At 42.5% G+C, this 25,000-nt stretch overlaps 1 protein-coding gene across 1 annotated transcript in view; it reads left to right on the top strand.

Moving 5' to 3' along the window:
* LOC310785252 (receptor-type tyrosine-protein phosphatase U-like) overlaps nucleotides 1-25,000 on the top strand; it is a 267,162-nt gene that overhangs the window by 152,181 nt on the left and 89,981 nt on the right. The window contains exons 4-6 of the mRNA XM_083646258.1: nucleotides 5,359-5,440; nucleotides 17,552-17,667; nucleotides 21,960-22,131. Coding sequence (XP_083502384.1) covers nucleotides 5,359-5,440; nucleotides 17,552-17,667; nucleotides 21,960-22,131 — 370 coding nt within the window. The remainder of the gene's footprint in view (nucleotides 1-5,358; nucleotides 5,441-17,551; nucleotides 17,668-21,959; nucleotides 22,132-25,000) is intronic.

Genomic DNA, 25,000 nt, shown 5'->3' with positions numbered 1-25,000 from the left:
ACAGTACTTGTGTAAGCCTACAGTACTTGTGTAAGCCTACAGTACTTGTGTGGACCTACAGTACTTGTGTAAGCCTACAGTACTTGTGTGGACCTACAGTACTTGTGTGGACCTACAGTACTTGTGTGGACCTACAGTACTTGTGTGGACCTACAGTACGTGTGTGGACCTACAGTACTTGTGTGGACCTACAGTAATTGTGTAGGCCTACAGTACTTGTGTGGACCTACAGTACGTGTGTGGCCCTACAGTACTTGTGTGGACCTACAGTACTTGTGTAGGCCTACAGTACTTGTGTAAGCCTACAGTACTTGTGTAAGCCTACAGTATTTGTGTGGACCTACAGTACTTGTGTGGACCTACAGTACTTGTGTGGACCTACAGTACTTGTGCGGACCTACAGTACTTGTGTAAACCTACAGTACGTGTGTAGGTCTACAGTACTTGTGTAGGACCCTCACTATCAAATATGCTATCTGGCCCCACCATGACAAACAATGTCATCTCCACTTTTCTATCTCCTTCTCCCATACCAGACCTCACTTCATTATCTCTTCCCACACTCATCTTCTCGCTTTCTCTCTCTCTATCTCTCTCTCTCTCTTATATAGGCTACACAGGATCTTTTCATACATCGATCTTCCACTCTCTGTTGACTCTATCTGCTTTATGTTAGCGCACTGAGCAAATTGTCTCATTTGTAGCTACCTACTTTATTTATTTTATGTATGGATTATTTACCACACAAAAAGATTGCACCGTAGATGTCCGTGTAGTAGCTTCCTGTTGACGCCAGGGCTTCTCCTGCATCGTCTGCTGCAGTCGTACTCAAAACACACTTTTCTATAAGCGAGGGGGCATAATGATGCGGAGGAGCATAATGGCGGTCGAGGCGTGGAGCCGCTGGGTGAATCGATGGCGGTGGGCGCGTCGACGCGTGATGAATTGAGGAGTTAATCGGCCAGACGTCTCTAATGGCCCGACATGAGAATGAAAAATAATAATGAATTAGTGGGAAGAAAAGCTGTAGTCTGTATCCATCTGCCAGGGTCTTGTGTGCTATTGATTGGACCCAGGCACTTAAAGTCTGCTGTATCGCCTGCCTGGGTACATGGTATCACATCGCCTGCCTGGGTGCATGGTATCACATCGCCTGCCTGGGTGCATGGTAGCACAGGCTGACTTCAGCTGGGCTAGGGCATTCTGCCTGACACACACGTGTCCACAAATGTCCTCAGGCAACCCTTTATTATGCACCTGATTCTTTCTACAATAGTTTAACAAAATTAAGGACTTAACCATAGGGTATGTGAAGGAGGTATTGGACTTATCTTATCCATAGGGTATGTGAAGGAGGTATTGGACTTATCTTATCCATAGGGTATGTGAAGGAGGTATTGGACTTATCTTATCCATAGGGTATGTGAAGGAAGTATTGGACTTATCTTATCCATAGGGTATGTGAAGAAGGTATTGGACTTATCTTATCCATAGGGTATGTGAAGGAAGTATTGGACTTATCTTATCCATAGGGTATGTGAAGAAGGTATTGGACTTATCTTATCCATAGGGTATGTGAAGAAGGTATTGGACTTATCTTATCCATAGGGTATGTGAAGGAAGTATTGGACTTATCTTATCCATAGGGTATGTGAAGGAGGTATTGGACTTATCTTATCCATAGGGTATGTGAAGGAAGTATTGGACTTATCTTATCCATAGGGTATGTGAAGGAGGTATTGGACTTATCTTATCCATAGGGTATTTGAAGGAGGTATTGGACTTATCTTATCCATAGGGTATTTGAAGGAGGTATTGGACTTATCTTATCCATAGGGTATGTGAAGAAGGTATTGGACTTATCTTATCCATAGGGTATGTGAAGGAGGTATTGGACTTATCTTATCCATAGGGTATGTGAAGAAGGTATTGGACTTATCTTATCCATAGGGTATGTGAAGGAGGTATTGGACTTATCTTATCCATAGGGTATGTGAAGGAGGTATTGGACTTATCTTATCCATAGGGTATGTGAAGGAAGTATTGGACTTATCTTATCCATAGGGTATGTGAAGGAGGTATTGGACTTATCTTATCCATAGGGTATGTGAAGGAGGTATTGGACTTACCTTATCCATAGGGTATGTGAAGGAGGTATTGCAGCTCGCAGCTGTTAATGCACTCAAACCTCCAGTTTTGGAGTTGCAATAAAAACGTGGAAAGTGAGTCAGCGGAGGGGAACACTTTGAGCTGTGCTGTACTGTCATGACTGCTTGGAGAGTCACAGAGTCACTTTGTTGCTCTCTGGGAGGCGTCCTGATTCACTTTGAAGCTCTGCATGGGCCGGGCTCATTTGGCAGAGTCAGTGAGTGGATATATTTAGGCTCTTTAGGGCCTCCTGAGGCTGCCGTATGGACTGGTAAAAGGGACACCATAGAGGGGAAGGATTTATGCACGTTGATGCTTGATGAGCGGGATACGCCACTTTTTCGGGAGTTTTGCTCATTTGCCATACCCCCGGTACACCATGCCTTTACCGTCACTGTCTGAGCAGTATACAGTGAGCTACAGTCGTGAAGTTAGTAAGTATTGCCATAGAATGGACACCAATGGTACTCTGAAAACGACGTTTCACGTACCTATGGATTAATATTTCTTCAATTCTGCCTTTATCAACTGGATAAAAATCATTTATAATGATCCAAAATCACGTATTAGAGTGAATGGATGTTGCTCGGATTTCTTCCCTATTAGAAGGGGGGTGAGACAGGGGGATTGTCTTAGCCCTCTACTGTTCGCTCTGAGTATTGAACCGCTGGCAGAGACTATAAGACAAAATACAGAAATCTGTGGAATAACTGATGATGGACATAAAGAACACAAAACCTCGCTATTTGCGGATGATTTACTTGCCTTTATCAGCAAACCTTCATCTTCTATACCTGCTTTGTTGAAGGACTTAAATGATTATGGAAAAATTTCAGGTTTTTTGATCAATGAAACTAAATCTGTTGCAATGATGCTTTCGGGAGAGAGGCCAAGTGGACTAGAGGAAAGAGTTAAATTTCAATGGACCAAGAAAGGTTTCCGATACTTAGGAGTGATATTAACACCATCAACATCCCATTTATTTAAGGCCAACTATGACAAATTGATTTCAGAGATAAGACGAGACTTGAAAAAGTGGGAGCTCTTGCCTCTGACATTAATGGGTAGAGTGGAAATTACGCGAATGAATGTACTGCCACGCTTGCTTTTCTTATTTCAATCACTTCCAATGAATATTACAAAATTTGTTTTTAAGACCTTAGACAAGATGATTTCAAATTTTGTTTGGCAAAATAAAAAGGCAAGAATAAGTTATAAAAGGTTACAAAGTTCTAAAGGAGATGGAGGTTTAAATTTACCTAATATGTTACATTTCTACTGGGCAGCACCACTTAAAACAATAATGTCATGGATTACAGAAGATAAAGACTCCATTTGGGTGGAAATGGAACAGAACTCTTCTCCAGTACCACTAGGCTCTCTACCATTTATGAGCCAGAAAGAATGGAAAAAACTAAGAATAAAAAATGAATGGGTAGAGAACACTTTGAAAATATGGACAAAAATAAGGACTAAGTTAAGATTGTCAAACTCAATATCAAGAGCTACTAAAATTGCATTAAACCCAGACTTTCAACCAGCCAGTTTGTATACAGGCTTTAAGAAATGGATGGATAGGGGACTGGTGTATATTGGCCAACTATTCGATGGGCAAACACTAAAATCATTTGAACAAATTAGTGAGGAATTTAATCTACCTGCCCAAGATCATTATAAATTTCTACAAGTTAGACATTATCTCCAGAAAAACAAGGAATGGGAAAATATATTAAGGGATCCATCAAACATAGAACAACTCATTATAAGAGGGGAGGAAGAAAAACTTAAGAAAGGAATTATTTCAAAATTCTACAAAGCATTGCAACATGATTTAAGGGAGAAAGATTGGGACAGCAAAAAAAGATGGGAACTGGAATTGAATAGTGTAATCTCTGAAATTGAATGGGATGAAGCGTGTATGTCTGGTCATAAACTAACAAACAGTCCAAACTGGAGGGAGTTTGACTGGAAGGTCAAAAATAGGTATTTCAGAACTCCTGCCATAATGGCTAAATATGGAAAATCATCAGGATTATGTTGGAGGGGTTGTGGCCAACAGGGAGACCTTTCACATATACTATGGGCTTGCCCTAAGCTGCAGGGGTACTGGGAGGATGTGAAAAAGGAAATAGAACGCATTTTGAATATAAAATTAAATCTTGATCCAAAACTATTTATCCTAGGCATCCCAACAGAAACTCCAATGGAAAAAAAGAAATTGTATTTATTGAGGACCATGCTCTTGATAGCTAAGAAAAATATTACTGTCCTATGGTTGCAGCCACAACCCCCGAACATAAAACAATGGAAACAAAAGGTGAATGAGGTGTCCATCATGGAAATGATTACAGCTAAAATACAATTTAAAATGGACAACTTTAGTGATATATGGTCATTATGGACATCAGGTAGGTCAGAAATGACGACTGAATAAAGACAAGGGTTCAATGAAATACTTGTATGTTGGTGGAATAAGACCTGTATGTTTTGTGATGGAATGTGAGTTACTGAAGTAATGGTTGTGATAGACATGAAGTTGTTTCCAACAATTGATCAGCAATCAAACATGGAAAGGTGTTGCGTTTCATCTATATATTTTGTTTTGTTTGTTTTTGTTTTGTCACTGTTGGTGATGTTTCTGTATTCTTGTTGTTGGTTTTTGTTTTGTTTTGTTTTGTTTTGTTTTGTTTTTGTTTATACATGTTGCTGAGTGTTTTGTCTATATATATGAAAAGGCATAAATAAAAAGTAAAAAAAAAAAAATATTTCTTCGCGTGGTGAGTACCCGAAGCACAACATGTATTTTGGCGCTATCAGATGTGTGTTTTGGGTTATTTTGAACGGTGAAGGTATTGGACTTCTCTTATCCATAGGGTATGCGAAGGAGGTATTGGAGCCTCGCCGTGCAATCAGATGACCTCAAAACCTTTAAGTCTACGAATGTTATCCACGATAATAATAACAAAAACACCAGACAACAGAATTGGCCCAGAACTGCAACCTTGAAACTTCTGAGTGCATGCAATGCATGAAACATCTGAGCACTCTCTGTTGTTCTGGACTGACCTTTGGGAAAAGTTTAGCACTAACGGAGGCGGCTAGATGATTGAGACCCACACCTCCAACACCTCGCTCTCTCCTCTCTCCTTCAATTTGCCGCTCGAGCTATAATTCCCTCTACTAGTCTTAATTTCTCCATTTTCTCCACAGGTTGTCTTTGAAGCCACCGTCTCTGAAGACCGACAGGGCTACATCGCTCTGGACGACATTCTGCTGCTCAACTACCCCTGCTGTAAGTACCCGGCTCTCCGCCTCCATGCGCACTTCCTGACCTTTACTGAGCCTAGGGTAAGAGGCGGGCAGGAGCGCTGGGTGCCCCGGATGGGAACACTCTCCCAGAGGCCATCGAAGCCTAAGAGGCAATCAGTGAGCGAGACGCGTGTACCTCCGCTACCTGTCTGAGCACAGCAAGAAGCTTCCCTTTTGTCCCCTCAGAACGCCGTGACCTTTTCTTCTGATGGTTCTGCTCTCCAGCTAGGAGCTTTCAAAGCTAATTTGATGTTACGGGCAGTGGTGGATGGTAAATGGTAAATGGCCTGCATTTATATAGTGCTTTTATCCAAATTGCTTTACAATGAGCACATTCACCCATTCACACACATGAATTCACCGATGGCAGCAAGTGACCACACAGGGTGCTGACACAGCCATCGCCAGCAATTTGGCGTTCAGTATCTTGCACAAAACTCTTCCACATGCAGACTGGAGGAGGCGGGGATCAAACCACCGACCTCTTTTATCCAACGCGATTAGTGGACGACCCGCTCTACCTCCTGACAACCGCCCCGTGGATTAAGATTCAAGATTCAAGATTATTTTATTTTGTCCCGAGGGAAATATGTCTTGGACATACAGGCTGCTATATAACGTAACATAATACAGAAGAAAAAACAGTGCATAGCACACAAGTGCTGAGAGTGCAAATGTAACCGAGTTGAATCAGCACGGATTCCTCCGTTGAGGAGCATGTTAACCAGCTCCGCCAAGGGAGCTAGCTCTCTTGGCGTTGCGGTTAACATGTCGGACTCCCAAGCCGAGGGTCGGCAGTTCGAATCCACCCCTGGACAAGCCCTTAACATGGGTTGCTGCAAGTACCACCTACACAACGTACATACAGTTAAAGTAGTTAAAGTTAGAATATTACTTGAATAAAAGTCTTAAAGTATCTGATATTTACTGTATTTACTGATATTAACTGTACTTCAGAACATACTACAAGTAAATGCTATTGAATAAAAAAGCAGGCTGTCCATTTGACATGCCTGATCTTGAAGTGGAGTGGAGTGCATTGTGATTAACGTAACTGATTGAGGACTGATTGGCCAAACCCACTTGCTTGGAAGCTACCAAATTTCTTCCCATTTTATTTTGTAGTAACGAAGATGCTTAGGTGAAATGTAATTTAGTAAAAGTATACGTTTTATTGCGGAAATGTAGTGGAGTGAAAGTGAAAGTTGACAGAAATAGAAATACTCAGGTAAAGTACAGATACTCCCAAAAGAGTACTGTAAGTATTATTACTTTGTTAATGTACATTACAGCAGAAAAGGACAGCTAGTGGTCGTTCTCTGATCCTCGTCTCTCCGTGTCCTTTTCTCTCGGTAAGGCTTGAGGGGGTTGAGGCTCCGTGACTGTCTGTAATGTTGCAGTATGTTCTGAGAGATTTCAGCATTACACCCCCGGAGTCCCGCCCACGTGCCCCACGTGGATCGGCCGGTGCCAGATCTTTTCCTTTAGCCGCCACCAGCTTATTAGCGCTGCAGGACTCCAGGCACAGAGCTCAGTCTGATCGCAGAGAGCAGTGATTGGAGACGGAGGTCACCGCGGGCACTGTAGCGACGCCCCCCCGCCGACTTCCCGGGAACATTGAACCACAATGAGCCACAATTGTCGTTAGCAGCGTGAGACCGATGTGTCCGTCGATACTTGCCTTTTATAAAGGATCAGATACCTCTGATGTGACGCAGTTTGTTTGATTACATATTTATTGTAGACTTGATCAATACTACACTGGTTTATCTATGGGACGAAGTTAACCTGAACTGATATTTGCTTCAAAAACCCAATCGTCGACCCAGAGCTACGCGACTCATTTAGAGAGACACTGCATTCTTTGAAAGGGGCAACATTGTTTTTTAGCCGCATAAATGTGGGGAAATGTTAATGAATGATAATGTGGGCCGTTTATGGGCTCATGAAATTCAGATATCTTTTTCTGGCTCTGCTAAAAAAGCAGGCAGGCCTCAAGTTATAAATCACTGAATCCTCATTGGGAAAGAGACCGAGCCCGCTCTAAGACCAGCTTGTTGGCTTCTTGTTACTCATCTCAAACTTCCCCTCTGTCAGCCCATCCTCAGCGGAGCGGCACGCGTTTCTATGGCGATTTGGGATGGGTTGCCGGGTAGCGCTGTTGCCATGGCCCCCTGCATGAGGCTGAGCCCCGGTGCCCCCGTTTTGGAGAAGACCCCGCTTGCTCGGACCCCCGGCCACCCTTCCCCTTTAAATAACCAGCTCCCATTAGGACACCGTGTCCACACACACACACACACACACGCACACACACACACACATGCTGACATGCACTCATTTGACAAAAGCAAACCCTGAGTACAGATAAATGCAGTGAGCATGATCACATATCGTTTTGTACTCCTCCCCTCGCCGAGCCTTAACTCCTCCCCTCACCGAGCCTTAACTCCTCGCCATTGACGAGATCCAATCCGTGTTTTCACTGTTACCAGCAGAATACCTGTGCCGTTTATCTCATAATCTCAGGGATTAAAGTTGGATGGATTTCCGTCTATTGGAGCCAGATATAAAATATGAAAATACCAAAATTAAAGACGCTATGCATATTTTCAATTTGTGTATCTATTGAGTTTGAATGAAAGCTTTTATTTTTGAAAAATTCTGACTGGACGTCCAAATGTCTTGTGTGTTGTACATGTATGTAAACACTGTCATGCCGTTTTTTTTTACATGAAAACCTCTCTGTAGCTAACATCTGTAGCTAACAAATGGAGCTCTCCATGGTGCTGAACCCGTGTTGATTCATTTTGGCCACTAATTAGCCATTTTTGCCCATTTAGTCGGCCATAATTACCTAATCCAAAAATCCAGCTCCGTTAGGTCACATGTACTGCAGGTGCTCTTTACACTTCCTGAAAGATTCAGCACAATCGCACGTAAAATGGCAGAGCTGTGACCAAACACAATTTGCTCACTCACTCACACACAGACAATTTGCATCCTTATTAATATAGGTAGTGTTTGACAGAAAACCAAACCAAAACCTGGAAGGAGAGGAAAGGGATTCATAGGAAAAGCCTGCAGGTCAAAGAGCTGGTATCGTCAGCTTTAATCCAGCCGATAGTGCGGATGAGCTCCAGACATCCAGACACAGAGAACCAGTCGCCCGCCCAGCTTGATGAGACTCGGCCCCTGCCTCTCGTCTCCCAACGTGCCGATGGGTTACACCCAAATCTGTGACCACCGAAATGTGACTGCAGAGGGCGCTGATGCACAGGTTCTGCAGATTTTCGGCGTCATACCGGACAGTATACACCCTCAGAAACATTGGATTTGGTTCAGGATCCTTGGAAATGCAATTTTCCCAGCTTTTTGTTAGAAAACAACAATTTTTGATGAAAACGACCAACATTCAAGTTTTGAATGAATGAAGCTAGATTTTTTTGTATTATTTTTTTTTGTATGAAAACTGTTTACATATTCATAGAACAAAATATTCTGAGGGTCTTTTTAAACACTGGTGGGAAAAGAGTTAAACACATAAACACACAACATGAGTAAGCTGGCACAAATTCCCCCCGGGCAGCAAGAATAATGGTTTGAACCCCCAGGAAAGATACAAATGAAAATATAGCCGCAAGCGGCGATGCGGGGTCCAAGCTTCCGGTGACTTGGGGGGTATATGTCAGATAGTGCACATTTATTCAGACTTGGTATATGCACAAGTAAACAAAGTTTGGTTGAGATCCGGTGACCTGATGGTTTCCAAGCAGTACTAGTAGTAGTAGTAGTAGCAGTAGTAGTAATAGTGTTGGTAGTAGTGGGAGTGGTAGCAGTAGTAGCAGCAGAAGTACTAAGAATAGTAAATGGTAAATGGTAAATGGACTGCATTTATATAGCGCTTTTATCCAAAGCGCTTTACAATGTGCCTACATTCACCCATCGAAGGCGGCCAGCTGCCACGCAGGGTGCTGGCACAGCCATCGGGAGCAATTTGGGGTTCAGTGTCTTGCCCAAGGACACTTCGACGTGCGGACTGGAGGAGCCAGGGAACGAACCACCAACCTTCAAATTAGTGGACAACCCACTCTACCTCCTGAGCCACAGCCGCCACTAGTAGCCAATAGTAGTAGTAGTAGTAGCAGCAGCAGCAGTAGTAGTGGTGGTTGGCTGTTATAGCACCACCATCTGGTAGATTGGTGTAATTTTTTCCTCTGAGTAGTGGGTGATGTCTTGAAACTTGAAGTAGTACTTGGATAGAAAGCAGTTTTTGTGTACAATATCCCTTTAAGTATCTGGACAGAAAGTGGTATTTGGGTAGAACATACTGTCAATACGACAAGTACTTCTCTGGCTCTGCAGATACATATAATATGGTCTACAAAGTTAAATACAACAGTCTGGATAGCTCACTTGGTAAAGCACATGAATTATGCTAACTAAAGACCATTGCCGCTCAAAGTTCAAACCCCACGTGGGATGAAAAACTTTCAACTTCAGACAGGTAAGTCAGTAACAGTAATTAAAACCCCACATGCTGCCTCCTTATTTTGCGGTGTTTCATGAACTTTTTCAATATCTTGGAAATGTTAGCTGGAGATTGCGTGGCTGTGTTCAAGAACGTGTTTTGCAACAGGAGAGGTTAGTTCTTGTCTCATGATGGAGCTTTTGTGTTCTGAAATCAGAATTTTCAGTTGTCATTGTGTCTTTCCCACACACACATCAAACCATAGGGCGTAGTGGCGTCCACTACAGAAGGTTGATGGGGTTTATCCCTGAAATTGCTTTTGGTGACTATAGCCAGCACCCTGCATGGCAGCTTGTCATGCAGTCCATTTACCATTAAGGACATTTTTGTATTACACACAGAATGCACCACTTTACATTAAAAGTATGCCCTGAATGGAGGTGTTTGAACTAATTGGTGTGGGTTGTGCTGTTACAATGAGCACATGAGTGACAAGGATAATTCAGATTGAATTCTCTTTTTGGACCTTTCACATGTGAAGACACAATAATGTATTGGAATGTTTTTCCTCTCTCATCTGAAAGAAGGCTCCAAACACAATTACATCATGATGATGTTCTGATATCATCTTTCAGTGACGTCCAGGACTAGGCCAAATCACAGCCGATTTGAGGATCATTTAGACATCTACACAGGAATGTCAAGATGACGTCGAAATATGACATTACCATGAATAGGCATATTCAGTTATTCTGCTATGAACACAGTGTGTATTCAGCAGCGTTATACATAATTATATCCAGATTAACCTTTATTCTACATTTTCAAAAAATAAAACAGTTACCTGGCCGTGGTTTGAACCCAGGACCTCCAGCTTTGGGGTCTGCTACTTTACCCCTACACCATCCTTCCACAGCAATGACGAGGCACGGATGTAACCTTATTATGGCATAAACTTGTTTTTATTCAAACGTGGGTGTCAAGTCTTTGTGGATCGGGCATTACTGTGTGACATCTGAACCAACTGTGTATTATGTTACAGCAGATGCAGAACCCCAAAACACATTAACCCCACCCAAAATGCTACATTCCAACTTCCAGTAGTAGTAGTAGTAGTAGTAGTAGTAGTAATAGTAGCAGAAGTAGTAATAGTAGTAGTAGTAGTGTTGGTAGTAGTGGGAGTGGTAGCAGTAGTAGCAGCAGTAGTTGTAATTGACCGGTTAATGAGTTGTGGGCAATTTAGTGTTGGCGTGTGTTTCATTAAAAGTTTCGAGATTTATCATTTCAAAACGGTTTCACGTATCCAAAACCCTTTAATAACCTTAGGTCGGGGTAGTCCGTAGATGACCCAGAAAAAGTTTTGTGTGATTTGGCCAAACGGTCTAGGAGGAGCTCGCAAAAGTAGGTTTTTGATCAAATTCAAAATGGCGGAAAATGTACCACACAGAAATGGGCGTGGCCTAGTGGGTTAGATACATGATGCTCCAGGGAAACCAGTAGATGTGGAATTTTGATTCTACAGCTCGCCGTTCAGAAGTTATGGACCGACAAACGTGAAATTGGCTGTTATAGCGCCACCGTCTGGTGGATTGGTGTAATTTTTTTACTCTGAGTAGTGGGTGATGTCGTGAACCTGTGTGGAAAGTTTGGGTGATGGGGGGTGTATGGTTTCTGAGATCCACACACTTTTAGGGTAGGAAAAGAACAAAAGCAAATACACAAAAGTTTAAACATTTATCATTTCAAAACGGTTTCACGTATCCAAAATCCTTTAATAACTTTAGGTCGGGGTAGTCCATAGATGTCCCAGAAAAATGCCCGTGTGATTTGGCCAAACGGTCTAGGAGGAGTTCGCAAAAGTAGGTTTTTGATAAAATTCAAAATGGCGGAAAATCTAGGCACACGCAAATGGGCGGGGCCTATATGGATAGATGCGTATTGATCCAAGGAATACAGCAGATGTGGAATTTTGATTCTACGCCTCACGGTTCAGCAGTTATGGGCCAATACGTGCACTCGGCTGTTATAGCGCCACCATCTGGCCAATATGGCTAATTTTTTGTCTCTGAGTAGTGGGGCACATTTCCAACCTATGTGCAAAGTCTGGCTACTGTACCCCTTACGGTTTTTGCCGTGCATACTGTTTTAGCGGAGAATAAAAAGAATAATAAATATAGCCGCAAGCGGCGATGACGGGGTCCAAGCAAGGTCAGTAAGGATGTAGTGGTCAGTAAAGGGTTATGGGGTCAGTCAGGGTGTTGTGGTCACATAAGTACTTGTGACTTGAAGTAGTACTTGGATAGAAAGCAGTTTTTGTGTACAATTTCCCTTTAAGTATCTGGACAGAAAGTGGTATTTGGGTAGAACATACTGTAAATACGACAAGTACTTCTCTGGCTCTGCAGATACATATAAGATGGTCTACAAAGTTAAACACAACAGTCTGGATAGCTCACTTGGTAAAACTCATGACTTATGCTAACTAAAGACCATTGTGGCTCAAAGTTCAAACCTCACGTGGGATGAACAACTTTCAACTTCAGACAGGTAAGTCAGTAACAGTAATTAAAACCCCACATGTTGCCTCCTTATTTTGCGGTGTTTCATGAACTTTTTCAATATCTTGGAAATGTTAGCTCGAGATGGCTGCGTTCAAGAACGTGTTTTGCAACAGGAGAGGTTAGTTCTTGTCTCATGATGGAGCTTTTGTGTTCTGAAATCAGAATTTTCAGTTGTCATTGTGTCTTTCCCACACACACATCAAACCATAGGGCGTAGTGGCGTCCACTAGAGAAGGTTGATGGGTTTTATCCCTGAAATTGCTTTTGGTGACTATAGCCAGCACCCTGCATGGCAGCTTGTTATGCAGTCCATTTACCATTAAGGACATTTTTGTATTACACACATAATGCACCACTTTCCATTAAAAGTCTGCCCTGAATGGAGCTGTTTGAACTAATTGGTGTGGGTTGTGCTGTTACAATGAGCACATGAGTGACAAGGATAATTCAGATTGAATTCTCTTTTTGGACCTTTCCCATCTGAAGACACAGTAATGTATTGGAATGTTTTTCCTCTCATATATCTGAAAGAAGGCTCCCAGCAAACACAATTACATCATGATGATGTTCTGATATCATCTTTCAGTGACGTCCAGGACTAGGTCAAATCACAGCCGATTTGGGGATCATTTAGACATCTACACAGGAATGTCAAGATGACGTCAAAATATGACGTTACCATGAATAGGCATATTCAGTTATTCTGCTATGTACACAGTGTGTATTCAGCAGCTTTATACATAATTATATCCAGATTAACCTTTATTCTACATTTTCAAAAAATAAAAAAGTTACCTGGCTGTGGTTTGAACCCAGGACCTCCAGCTTTGGTGTCTGCTACTTTACCCCTAGACCATCCTTCCACAGCAATGACAAGGCACGGATGTAACCTTATTATGGCATAAACTTGTTTTTATTAAAACGTGGGTGTCAAGTCTTTGTGGATCGGGCATTACTGTGTGACATCTAAACCAACTATGTATTATGCTACAGCAGATGCAGAACTCCAAAACACATTAACCCCACCCAAAATGCTACATTCCAACTTCCAGTAGTAGTAGTAGTAGTAGTAGTAGTAATAATAGTAGCAGAAGTAGTAATAGTAGTAGTAGTAGTGTTGGTAGTAGTGGGAGTGGTAGCAGTAGTAGCAGCAGTAGTTGTAATTGACCGGTTAATGAGTTGTGGGCAATTTAGTGTTGGCGTGTGTTTCATTAAAAGATTCGAGATTTATCATTTCAAAACGGTTTCACGTATCCAAAATCCTTTAATAACTTTAGGTCGGGGTAGTCTATAGATGACCCAGAAAAAGTTTCGTGTGATTTGGCCAAACGGTCTAAGAGGAGCTCGCAAAAGTAGGTTTTTGATCAAATTCAAAATGGCGGAAAATCTAACAGACAGAAATGGGCGTGGCCTAGTAGGTTAGATGCACGATGCTCCAGGGAAACCGGTAGATGTGGAATTTTGATTCTACGGCTCGTGGTTCAGAAGTTATTGACCGACAAACGTGAAATTGGCTGTTATAGCGCCACCGTCTGGTGGATTGGTGTAATTTTTTTACTCTGAGTAGTGGGTGATGTCGTGAACCTGTGTGGAAAGTTTGGGTGATGGGGGGTGTATGGTTTCTGACATCCACACACTTTTAGGGCAGGAAAAGAACAAAAGCAAATACACAAAAGTTTAGACATTTATAATTTCAAAACGGTTTCACGTATCCAAAATCCTTTAATAACTTTGGGTCGGGGTAGTCCATAGATGACCCAGAATAATTCCTATGTGATTTGGCCAAACGGTCTAGGAGGAGTTCGCAAAAGTAGGTTTTTGATAAAATTCAAAATGGCGGAAAATCTAGGCACACGCAAATGGGCGGGGCCTAGATGGATAGATGCGTATTGATCCAAGGAATCCCTGAGAAGTGAAATTTTTAGTATAGGACACACGGTTCAGAAGATATGGACCATAACGCGAAATGGTCTGTTATAGCGCCACCATCTGGCCGATATGGGTCATTTTTTGTTTCTGAGTAGTGAGGCACATTTACAATCTATGTGCCCAGTCTGGCTATGCTGAGCCTTACAGTTTCTGCTGTACATACAGTTTTACCGGAGAAGAAGAAAAAAAAAAAATAATCGGAACAGATACAATAGGGATCCACGCACTTCGTGCTTGGACCCCTAAATATATGCTGCTCGCATCCCAACTCGCATGACATTTTGTGTCCTTTGCTCTGGAGTCCATGTTCTCATTCTAAATACATCAGTCAAAAGGAGGAAGATCCTCTGAATAGCCACCTCAATATCAATCAGATGGAATACATTTGACACTCCGAATAGCTTACTTCTATCTATGTTTTGTTGCATTAATTAGGACTAGACCGGCCACACCACACCACTGGGTGGTTTTACAGTCAAAGTGAATTTAAATCTCCCCTACACTTTAAATTCAATGGCCTCCCATGACTTTTCCTAAATATGTAATATAAATTCTATCATCCATCCTCTGCCAGATGTCTGTCGCCATGGCAATGTAGCATAAAGGTGTGTGTTCTGTGGACAGATGTGCTGGCTGCTCTCTCTCTGTGCATGTTAACGTCTGTCCCATCACATGGAAACCAGTCCCAGCTGCTGCTGCACTGCACCATGTCCCCATTAGTTTTAGACCAAGACTGTAACGTTATCAGTTTGCCCATACAGTATATCAGGTTTACTTTTTATTAAAGGTAATATATCAGCCAGTCCACCTCTGAAATAACAGAGGCTCTTCGCTGACCACAGCTAGTCAATATGTTTTTATGATTATTATTTTATATCCGGTGTCTGACCAGAAAAATCATTCCAGTGTGGTGTGGCTGGATACAAAATAAATACTCTATCGTCAGTTTGTGATGTTCAGTGCATTCCAGGAGATATTTTGTGATGACGTGTCGTAATTTATTTGCAGTTTTGTTGTAGCCACTTTCCCTCTCCCAGGCTTAGAGCCATCTTGTTTATTATGATGATCTTATTATCATTATTTACTTTACTTTATTGTTTAGTTGGACAGGACAGTGCACATTAATAAAACAGTTTTACACATACAGAATCATCCATACGTGACAACAGTAAATGTGCCGGGATTAGCCGAAGCTAATTTTCACCCGCAGCCCTCGGGACATAGAGAACTAAAAACTACAAGATAAATTATTATTATCTACGACCAAATCACAGTCATGACGATATTACATTACAACAGCACTTGCTCTCATGTAATATTGCTTAAATGAAAAGACTTGACAATATGCTGTGTACCATGTTATTTATTTATTTATTTATTTATTTCGGTCATGGGAAATTAAAACATTTCATAAAATAAAACGAAAAAGTACAAACAAGCAGCACAAGGCTGATAGACCGAAAAGGTGTAGGCTGAAGCTATAGCTTATAGCGCCTACCCTTCTTACTTAAACAAGCTATACAACAGAAAAATGATTAACGAATAATCAATTATAAACAAAAACAGAGACAATAATTCTCAAATTCAAATAATTACACAATTGACAATTACACTGCATATACATTGCATTACCCGAATATGCACATATACCGGTACACATATATATATATACATATATATACATAGGATATCTTAATAATGATTATCATTATAATCATTATTATAACCACAATAATCACTTTCATAATTATATTTCATTACAATATACAATACAATACAATATATACAATATACAACCGTCCAGAAATTAATATACACCATACACAGATTATATATAACTCAATATTGTTACTATAACTCTTCCTCCCTATACCTCATAATAATGCATTTTTTATATTTCTTTTTGAACTGGATCACACTTGAACATTGCTGTAGCTCCATACCGTTCCATAGCTTTACTCCACATACTGAGATACAGTATGATTTTAATGTCGTCCGAGCTCTTTGGGTTTTTAAATTTAACTCCCTCCTGAGGCAATAACCCCCCTCTCTATCAGAGAACATCGACCTGGATATTTCCAGGAAGTTGATTATTCCTGGCTTTATACATTATAATCGCAGTTTTATATTCTATAATTTCCATTAATTTTAAAAGATTTGAATCTAGAAAAAGTATGTTAGTATGATCACGATATCCAGCATAGTTTATTATCCTTATAGCTCTTTTTTGAAGGATGGTTATTGCATGAAGTGAAGTTTTATAGGTATTTCCCCAAATCTCCCCAAATACAAGGCAGGTCGCATGTATTACTACTAGGCTACGTAACAGGCGTTCATACAATGCTGCTATTGTGAAGCTATTCTACACAAAACTATCTTGGCAAAGAGTACTGCGACTGACTGCAGGGGGTTGACAAACCCAATACACAGATATTTCCACAGGCATTTCTCTTATGCACTTCTTAGTTTAAGGACAGAACAGTGTTCAATGGAGTCATTTGCTGAAATGAGCCTTGATTTGCATCTCAGCAAATAATATCATATAATATCATAATATCAAAACATGCAAAATGACCGTCTATGTATAGGTCTCTGATGGAAACCAACCCCTTCTCACTCCAGGCATGGCAGTTTTTTGTCTGACCATGGAGCCAAAAAAGAGTTATTGAAGAATATCAATCAGATGGAATACATTAGTCTCTTAACAAGACTTTTAGTCTCACATTCACTTTGATAATCTTAATTTTCTTAATACAAGTGAAATATTCTGCACTTTGGGGGGGGGGGGGGTTGAGGTAATTCCAGTTTCAGCTTAGGTTGTTTTAGGAATTCTCTACTATTGAAACACAAACAAGGCAGAACAAGGTGACACCACTTATATCAGGAAAATGACACCACGGCAAGACAAGAAACAAGTTGATGTGTCTGTGAGATGATCTCAGTCCATTGGCAGAAACTTTCACTTGACACATCACAATCCTGTTTAATAGATTTAGAGAGACGTTGATGCTGAGCTTCAGATGTGCAAGAAGTTCATCAGCCTGTCTCTGTGTGTGTGTGTGTGTGTGTGTGTGTGTGTGTGTGTGTGTGTGTGTGTGTGTGTGTGTGTGTGTGTGTGTGTGTCTTCCTTACACAGACAAGGTGCCTCATTTTTCACGGCTGGGCGACGTGGAAGTGAACGCCGGGCAGAATGCCACGTTCCAGTGTGTCGCCACAGGCAAAACTGCTGAGACAGAACCCTTCCTACTGGAGGTGAGGACAAGAGAGAGAGAGAGAGATTTTTTATATTTTTTATTACTTTGGTGGTGGGGGAGGAGGGGGGGGGGGGCGGGTGAGGCGTGACAAAACAACAGGGGATTGGGGACCGGGGGAATAAAAAGTAATAGGACGGTTAAGAGACTGTTACATCTTAGCTCAGCTACCAGCATGTGTACATGAATGACTGCTGGCCATACTGCCATTAAGTTCTTAGACAGGTCAAGCTGTTTACATGTGCCTTTGACAGCCTGTGATTGAGTTTACAAATCCCATTCACCACCGAGGCATCTCCAGGGTCTGTTCCCATTTACCACCGATGCATCTCCAGGGTCGTTTCGAAGCCAGTGCCTAATCTGGAACCGGTTCTTTGTGTTTCGACACCCAAAGAACTGGCTCTCAGCCAAGAAAACTGGTTCCAGAGTAGCACCAACTCTTTGCTGGACTAAAGAACTGCTTACGTCAGGGGCTGGGGGTGGGATTATCGTGATGTTACAAACGCAAATGTAAATCTAGGTCTACTGCGCTCATTGCCCGGACCTCGCTGCTTCCTGGGACCGTGGACTGAGTGCTCGCTGCACTTGCTGCCTGGCACTTGCTGTGCCCCGACCAGGGAGCCGGCGAAGCGGCCGGAAGGTCAGTCCACCCCCGGGTCTCTCCCCTGCTCCCGGTGTGACTACTCCATAGTCTTCAGTGTGGCTCAAGGCATCAGTGGTCTGCGGTGATCTGCAACCCAGTCGACTCATTTTGAAACATGGAGAACTATTGACATGGTGAATAGGGATTTTTCTGAACTGCGTGTTATAACGAGCCAATTCCATATTCCTTTGCATCTACATTAAACTATTTATTTTATTTTATTTGCATGATTATTTGGGGAGATATAGCTACTATCATTTATGGGCTAGCCGGGCTAGCCATGTTAGCCCTGGTAGCCATGTATACAGTGACCTAAATGACGTGGCTCTCTCGCCAGCTGTAGCCTGTGGAAAAGCAAACCGGCTCTTCAAAGGTTGAACCAACTGCGAACCAGCAAATCACGAGGTTCCAGTTGGTGGAAAGCGAGTACGATTTGCCACGAATAAACCAGTTAACAATCATTCTGGCCACAGATCAAATGGTCCGCCAGCAAAAAAAAGTATGAAAAGTGTTAACCAAGGTTAACTTCTAATACAGAGGAAAGAACTAATCATCTGTATCCTAATAGTATGTACTGGTCAGTGTGTTTGAAAAGAGAAAGTGAAAGCAGGCAGATGTTTCCATGGCACACAGCAACCAAACACTGGGTTAAGAGAGTTCTCAGGTCTGGGTTCTCGTATCGTGCTTAAGGTCACTTGAGGACTAGTCTCGCTGGCCAGCCTCCTCTCCCTTCCGTCCGAGGAGTCTGGCGCCGCAGGTCTCCATAACTGGGATAAACCCTCCCCTGCTCTACTCTGCTCTCCCATTGGAGCGACTGTTTCGGTGGCAGCCGGATGTCCGCTCCCGGCTTATTACAAACTCTGTCATTGGCTCCGACCATGTCAATCAGAGCGGCTTCCGCTCCCTCCTCCCTGTGTGTCGCTGTAAATAGTGCCCTGCCACCTCAGTGAAAACAACAACGCTAACTAGCTAGCAAGCTAACGGCAGAAACCTACACGCTAGCTCGTTGCTACACGCTGAAAACGGCAAGTTGGATTGTTTGAAACTATTTTCCAAGGGCACTGCCGCTAAGCGCTGCCCATCGCAATCCCACTATGGAGACCTGCGACGCCAGACTCCTCGGACGGGAAGGGAGAGGAGGCTGGCCAGCGAGACTACTTGAGGACTGAACCTGAGACTTCCTGCTTACGGGTCTGCGATGTGGCTGCAGATCACAGAAAGAGAAATGTCCAACGTCGATGACAAAGGGCCAAAGTCACCTCTTCTGACTTTATGATGTGTAGTCCTTGAATGGAATGGGAGCCATTATCCTTGTCTGCCGTACACAGTCACCCTAATTTAATATAGTTCAATAATGAAGTAAGTTTGAGACTGATGTTGTCTCTAAGTCCTCATTTGGCCACATGGAAATTAATTAATTGACCGATGCGAGGGCTTTTGTAGCCTTTTGATTGTGACGGATTTTAGTTTTCCAAACCGCTAAAGTCATCTCTGACTCTGTCACGAACAAAACTGAAAATATTTTCGTCCCCCCGAGTTTGAATATGAGCTAATTAGTCCTCCACTCTTCCTCTGTCCTTGAAGCTGCACATCTCAGGGCTTTTGAAATGACGGCAGTCGGGATGACATCTCTATACTATGCTGGCTAACCCATCCCTTAACTGTGTTTCCTGCCCCGATTTGATTTGATATCCTCTTTGTTTTTCCCCCATGACTCGAAGCCTTTGAAGATCGTCCGCACGCCCAGGAGCCATTTTCATGAATTCCGTTATTTTCTGTTGACGCGTAACTACTCGCACACGCAAAGATGCAGACAAACAAACAATATGTGGCTCGTCCTCTTTGTAATTCGACTGTAGGGGCCGTGAGGCGCTTGACTTTGACGGCTCTGCCAGAAGAATGAACAAGGAAAGCCTCATTGCCTTTTCGACCAACTCCTCCCAGCTTTTCTCATTAGGAGTGAAAACAACATGTACATCGGCAGAAAAGAGATTTATCACAAATCATTATTGTCTTTTTCTCTTTCTCCATTTGTTGTCGGGCGCCCGTTTGATCGTCAACACTGCGAGTGTGCTAATTGCTGCCTCCTCTTTGATCTCCCTGGAGGTCGTCTCTGGACCAGTCTGGAGCAGCTCCCCCTCGTTCTCCTCTCCTCGTTTCCCCTGTTTAGCTAGTCCAAACAAACTGTTAGCATAATGTTTCTTCTACTATTAGTATCACATTTCTTCTGGTGTCTTCTGGCCCAAATTGCAGACACAATCGGATACTATTTAGATCTTTAACGTGGACGCGTTTGTTCTCGGCCCGATCCTGAATTCATTATTACCACCCAAATTCTTAATTACGATATTATACGAAGGGGGGGGGGGGGGGGGGGGGGGGGTTGTCAGACTTGGCTTATGCAATCAGTCTTTTACTTGACAAGCCTGCAGGCTGGTAGGTTTAAGGTTGAAGAGGTGGGCGCCATTTTGATGCCACTGATGCGTGGAATTAAAAACATGCACGCGAGCCGGTTATAGAGATGCATATAGACCCAAATCCAAATGAGATGAATGCAAACAAAAGTGTTGAAAGGGGAAAAGAAGTAGTTATCGGATTGAAAATCTCTTCGGGGGAAGAGACGGATGATGGGCGAGCGTATTGATACTGAAGCTCGACTTAAAAACGAGCAATAATCTGTCCCTGCAGGGGGGGGTATTACCCAGACACAGTACATCCAATTTCCTATGTTCTAAAGGTGACACCTGCTTCTTTTCTCTCCTGCTAAACCAATTCAAATATCCACATGTCAAAGCCACTTACAGCTGACATCATATTCTGCTTGTTCTGTGAGTGAGCTGCAGACAGAGCCGCTTGCACCTGGAACGGCTCACTCCCAGCGCCTGCCTCCGCTTCGCCGTTCCACCGGGGGAGCCGGCTCGCCAGTTGTACGCATGGAGCGCTGGCACATGAGTACTGTGTGTGAGATGGGGAGGTGTCAGCTCGAGCCTTGTGTCAGAGGCAACAACCGTCGCCAGCCTTGGGAGGCGCCATTGTTAGCCGTGACATTTCACGTAAATTAGTTATCCTGCCCTCCCACGTAGCTAATTTCAACCCTCCTTTTTATCTCCGTCTCCTGTCTCCACATTTTTATTCACCCTATGCAGTTACTTTTGTGTCTTTATTTTGCAATCAAACATATTAGGTTTGTGAGCAAAACTTTCCACACTGCATGACTACAATCAAAAAAAGATTTGAGAGCCAAACTATATACCCTGCAATGATTTTTTTTTTATTGCAAGTAAAATACATTTGTGATTAAAAATGTATTCATGTAAATCCCAAAGTTTTGTTTGTGAATGTTGTGAAGAATGTTATTATATATGTTTGAAACTGGTTCATGTAGATTGCTTTTGTTTGAACAAACGTTTCGGATTTGCAAACTAAAGTTTTGGATTAGCAAACAAAAGTGTTTGATTCGTATGAATCCGTTTTTAATCACACATTTATTTGACTTGCAATAAAAAAATAGTTGCAGTGTGTAAAGTTTTGCTCTCAAATGTGTTGTGTTTGATTGCATGACAATGACACAAAAGTAACTCCATACTCATAGACTTGTTTGGAGATAAACATGACCAGGTGTGTTTTCTCCCCCTCTGTGTGGCTGTCAGCGGCGCAGTGGCGTGCTGCTGGACACCGCCTGGCTGTCTCGGCTGAGCCACAAGCGGCTGATGGCCACGTTCCAGGTGGAGGCACAGCGCGGAGAACACGACCTCTACCGCTGCATCACCCTGTCCAGTAGGGGAGCTGCCGTCTCCAACTTTGGAGAACTCATCGTCAGAGGTAGGGGCTGTTTAGCACACACACACACACACACACACACACACACACACACACACACACACACACACACACACACACACACACACACCCAACACACACATAATCTATATAAAAAAAAAATCTTCATCACAGAATGTAGGTCTTCCGCTTTAGGGCTTTCAAAATAAAACTCTCATTGTAATGCTAACCTTAATATTAATTTTGAGTAGTGATTTACAGCCACAGTTTCACTCCACATATGTAATCTTAGCATCAGTATTTTGATACAAGATTTGCTGTTTCATTCATTGTAATATCTTTTTTTCTCCAAAGGTGAGAATTTGAAAACCTTTATTCTGAAAGTAAATTGCGGCATTTCTCTGTTGCTAGTCTGGGGTACACTGTTGCTGTCTTGACAGACACAGCCCCAAAACAGGCTCTCCGCTGTGTGTCAGTCAGCTTGTGTGTCTGAGCCCCCCTGCCCCCATAGGCAGAGCAGAGGGCGGATTCAAGAGAGAGAAGCAGAGACAGATGCAGCGGAGTGAAATAACAAGCAAAACCTGTGTTCTTCTCATGTAAATCACCACACGCATGTAAACACAATAGGCAATTATCGAGGTAAGAGAGCGAGAACGATAAGAGCGATGTTCACTCCCACAGGTGTTAACGATGCTCACCTTCATCTATTTGCAAAAGGCTGCGCTCCGTTCGCCCGTTCACCAAAATGAGCTTGTTCAATGAACGGCGCTCATTTAGCTCGTTCATGCACAACACTGATGTCCTCTCTGACCGTATGGAACTCCCTCAGAGATGTAGCCATAGACATAGAGTATGCAAATCTGCTTGCGTAAGAAGTGGTACATAATAATAATGGGATATACTATCTGCTTACATTTTCACTACAAATGCTGTCAGCTGGATGAAAGGGTACCTGACTAACAGACTGCAGTGTCTGTACTTTGATGGTAGTTTTTCAGCTACAAGAAAGTTAGGAGTGTGGGGTTCACAAAGGTAGCTTCTAACAGTAAAAAAACAGGGAAAAAGACTGCACTCTCAATGTACAGTTTATTGTTTATTGTGGATCCCCATTAGTCTGCACCAAGGTGAGACTACTCTTCCTGGGGTCCAAACACATAACATAAAAACATAATACAGATACAGTAACATTGCTGATAATTATAACAACAAAGACAAAAAAGAGAGTGAATCAGCTCTAGGGATGCAGCAGTATACCGTTTGAAGGTATACCGCGGTTTGAAAACGTCACAGTATCAAAACCACTAAGATTTGCCGTCATACCTTCCCCACGGTACCAGCTGTTTCCCCAAAACAAAGTGCCCAGGTCGCTTGCAGAGTGCAGCTTACGCAGCCCCTCCCCCTGGCTGCATGCCTACCTAGACTAGAGCACAGTAGAGAGGAGCCGCAAGGACCCCCCTGAACTTTACCCCATCTAAAAAGACGACGTCGGCTGTATGGGAATATTTCGGCTATTGTAAAAACACAAATGGTCCGCAATACCGCGATACCGTGAAACCGTGGTATTTTTGTCCAAGGTTATCATACCATCAAAAACTCATACCGTTGCATCCCTAATCAGCTCACTCTATTACAAATCATACATTTTTAGAAGTTCATGAATTAGTACAGTGTAGTGTTGTATAATATAACATAGCATATTGCAGTACAATACAATACAATTCAACATATGTGTACAATAATAATTAATAATACAGTAGCTGCTTCCTTTTGTAAGAGGATATCCAGATGACCACCTCTTCTTGGTAGGATTACTTTTTCAATACCTATAAACCGTAATGAGGCTATGCTGGTTCTCCAGAAGGTGCGCTGCAAGGGGACCATTTTTATGACCACAATGGATAGTACTACACAGTTCTGAAATACGTCTTTTGATCTCTTCGTTTTTTCCCACACAAGCTTTACCGGCAAGGACATGTAATTAAATACATAACAGCTTTGTGACAACTAATTATCCCCTTAACTCATTCACTGCCAATATCTGACTGGCATTTTTGGCACAGGCCAAGTATTTCCATAATGTTTGGTCATCTTTCAAGACCCACAGTAAATCCTGTACTAGGACTACAGTGATGTCCAATACCTCGAAATGAAGATCTAAGTCTCTACTTTCACCCCCAAAAAGAAAGTTAGCTTTTAGCATGTTCTGTACTCTACTTATAACCCTTTTTATACACCCCATGTTCACCAAAAAAGCCTGTCTGGGAAGAGAAAAGGGAGAAAAAAGCATTTTTGTAAAAGGGCACAATCTCAGGCATAACTCACTCTCAATTCTTTTATTTTGAACTGTATTGACATCAGACATGTAAATATTATTCGTTAGGACACAAATGACAAAAAAAAAAAATATATATATATATATATATATATACACACATGAAGTGCTTTTTTTTACATTCAACAATACAGTTTACTCGGTGTGAGTGTGCAGACAGACAGACAGACAGACAGACAGACAGACACACCGACAGACAGACAGACAGACAGACAGACAGACAGACAGACACACACACACACACACACACACACACACACACACACACACACACACACACGATCCCCCTTTTAGATTTCTAACCCAACATAGGATAAGCAATAACCACGCCCTGTGGCGCTGGGATTGGCCAGGAGCAACACTGGAGGGCACGCAGCCCAGCGATTTCATGAACCAACTGAAGAGCTCTTGAGAAGGACAGCGGGCTGCTGTGAGTGCCTTCTGCCCGCTGCTGCCTAGCTGTTCCTGTGTTTATTTTTGATTTGTTCTGGTACACCTGTCCTCGTCCATGTCTCCCTGTCATATCAACTCTGCTATTTGATCGTTCCCGTTTTCCCCTCGGCTATTCAACACGTCCTC

The sequence above is a fragment of the Poromitra crassiceps genome (assembly GCF_964638095.1).
Source record: "Poromitra crassiceps genome assembly, chromosome: 11".
NCBI lineage: Eukaryota > Metazoa > Chordata > Actinopteri > Beryciformes > Melamphaidae > Poromitra > Poromitra crassiceps.
This window is presented reverse-complemented; position numbering and strand designations above follow the sequence as displayed.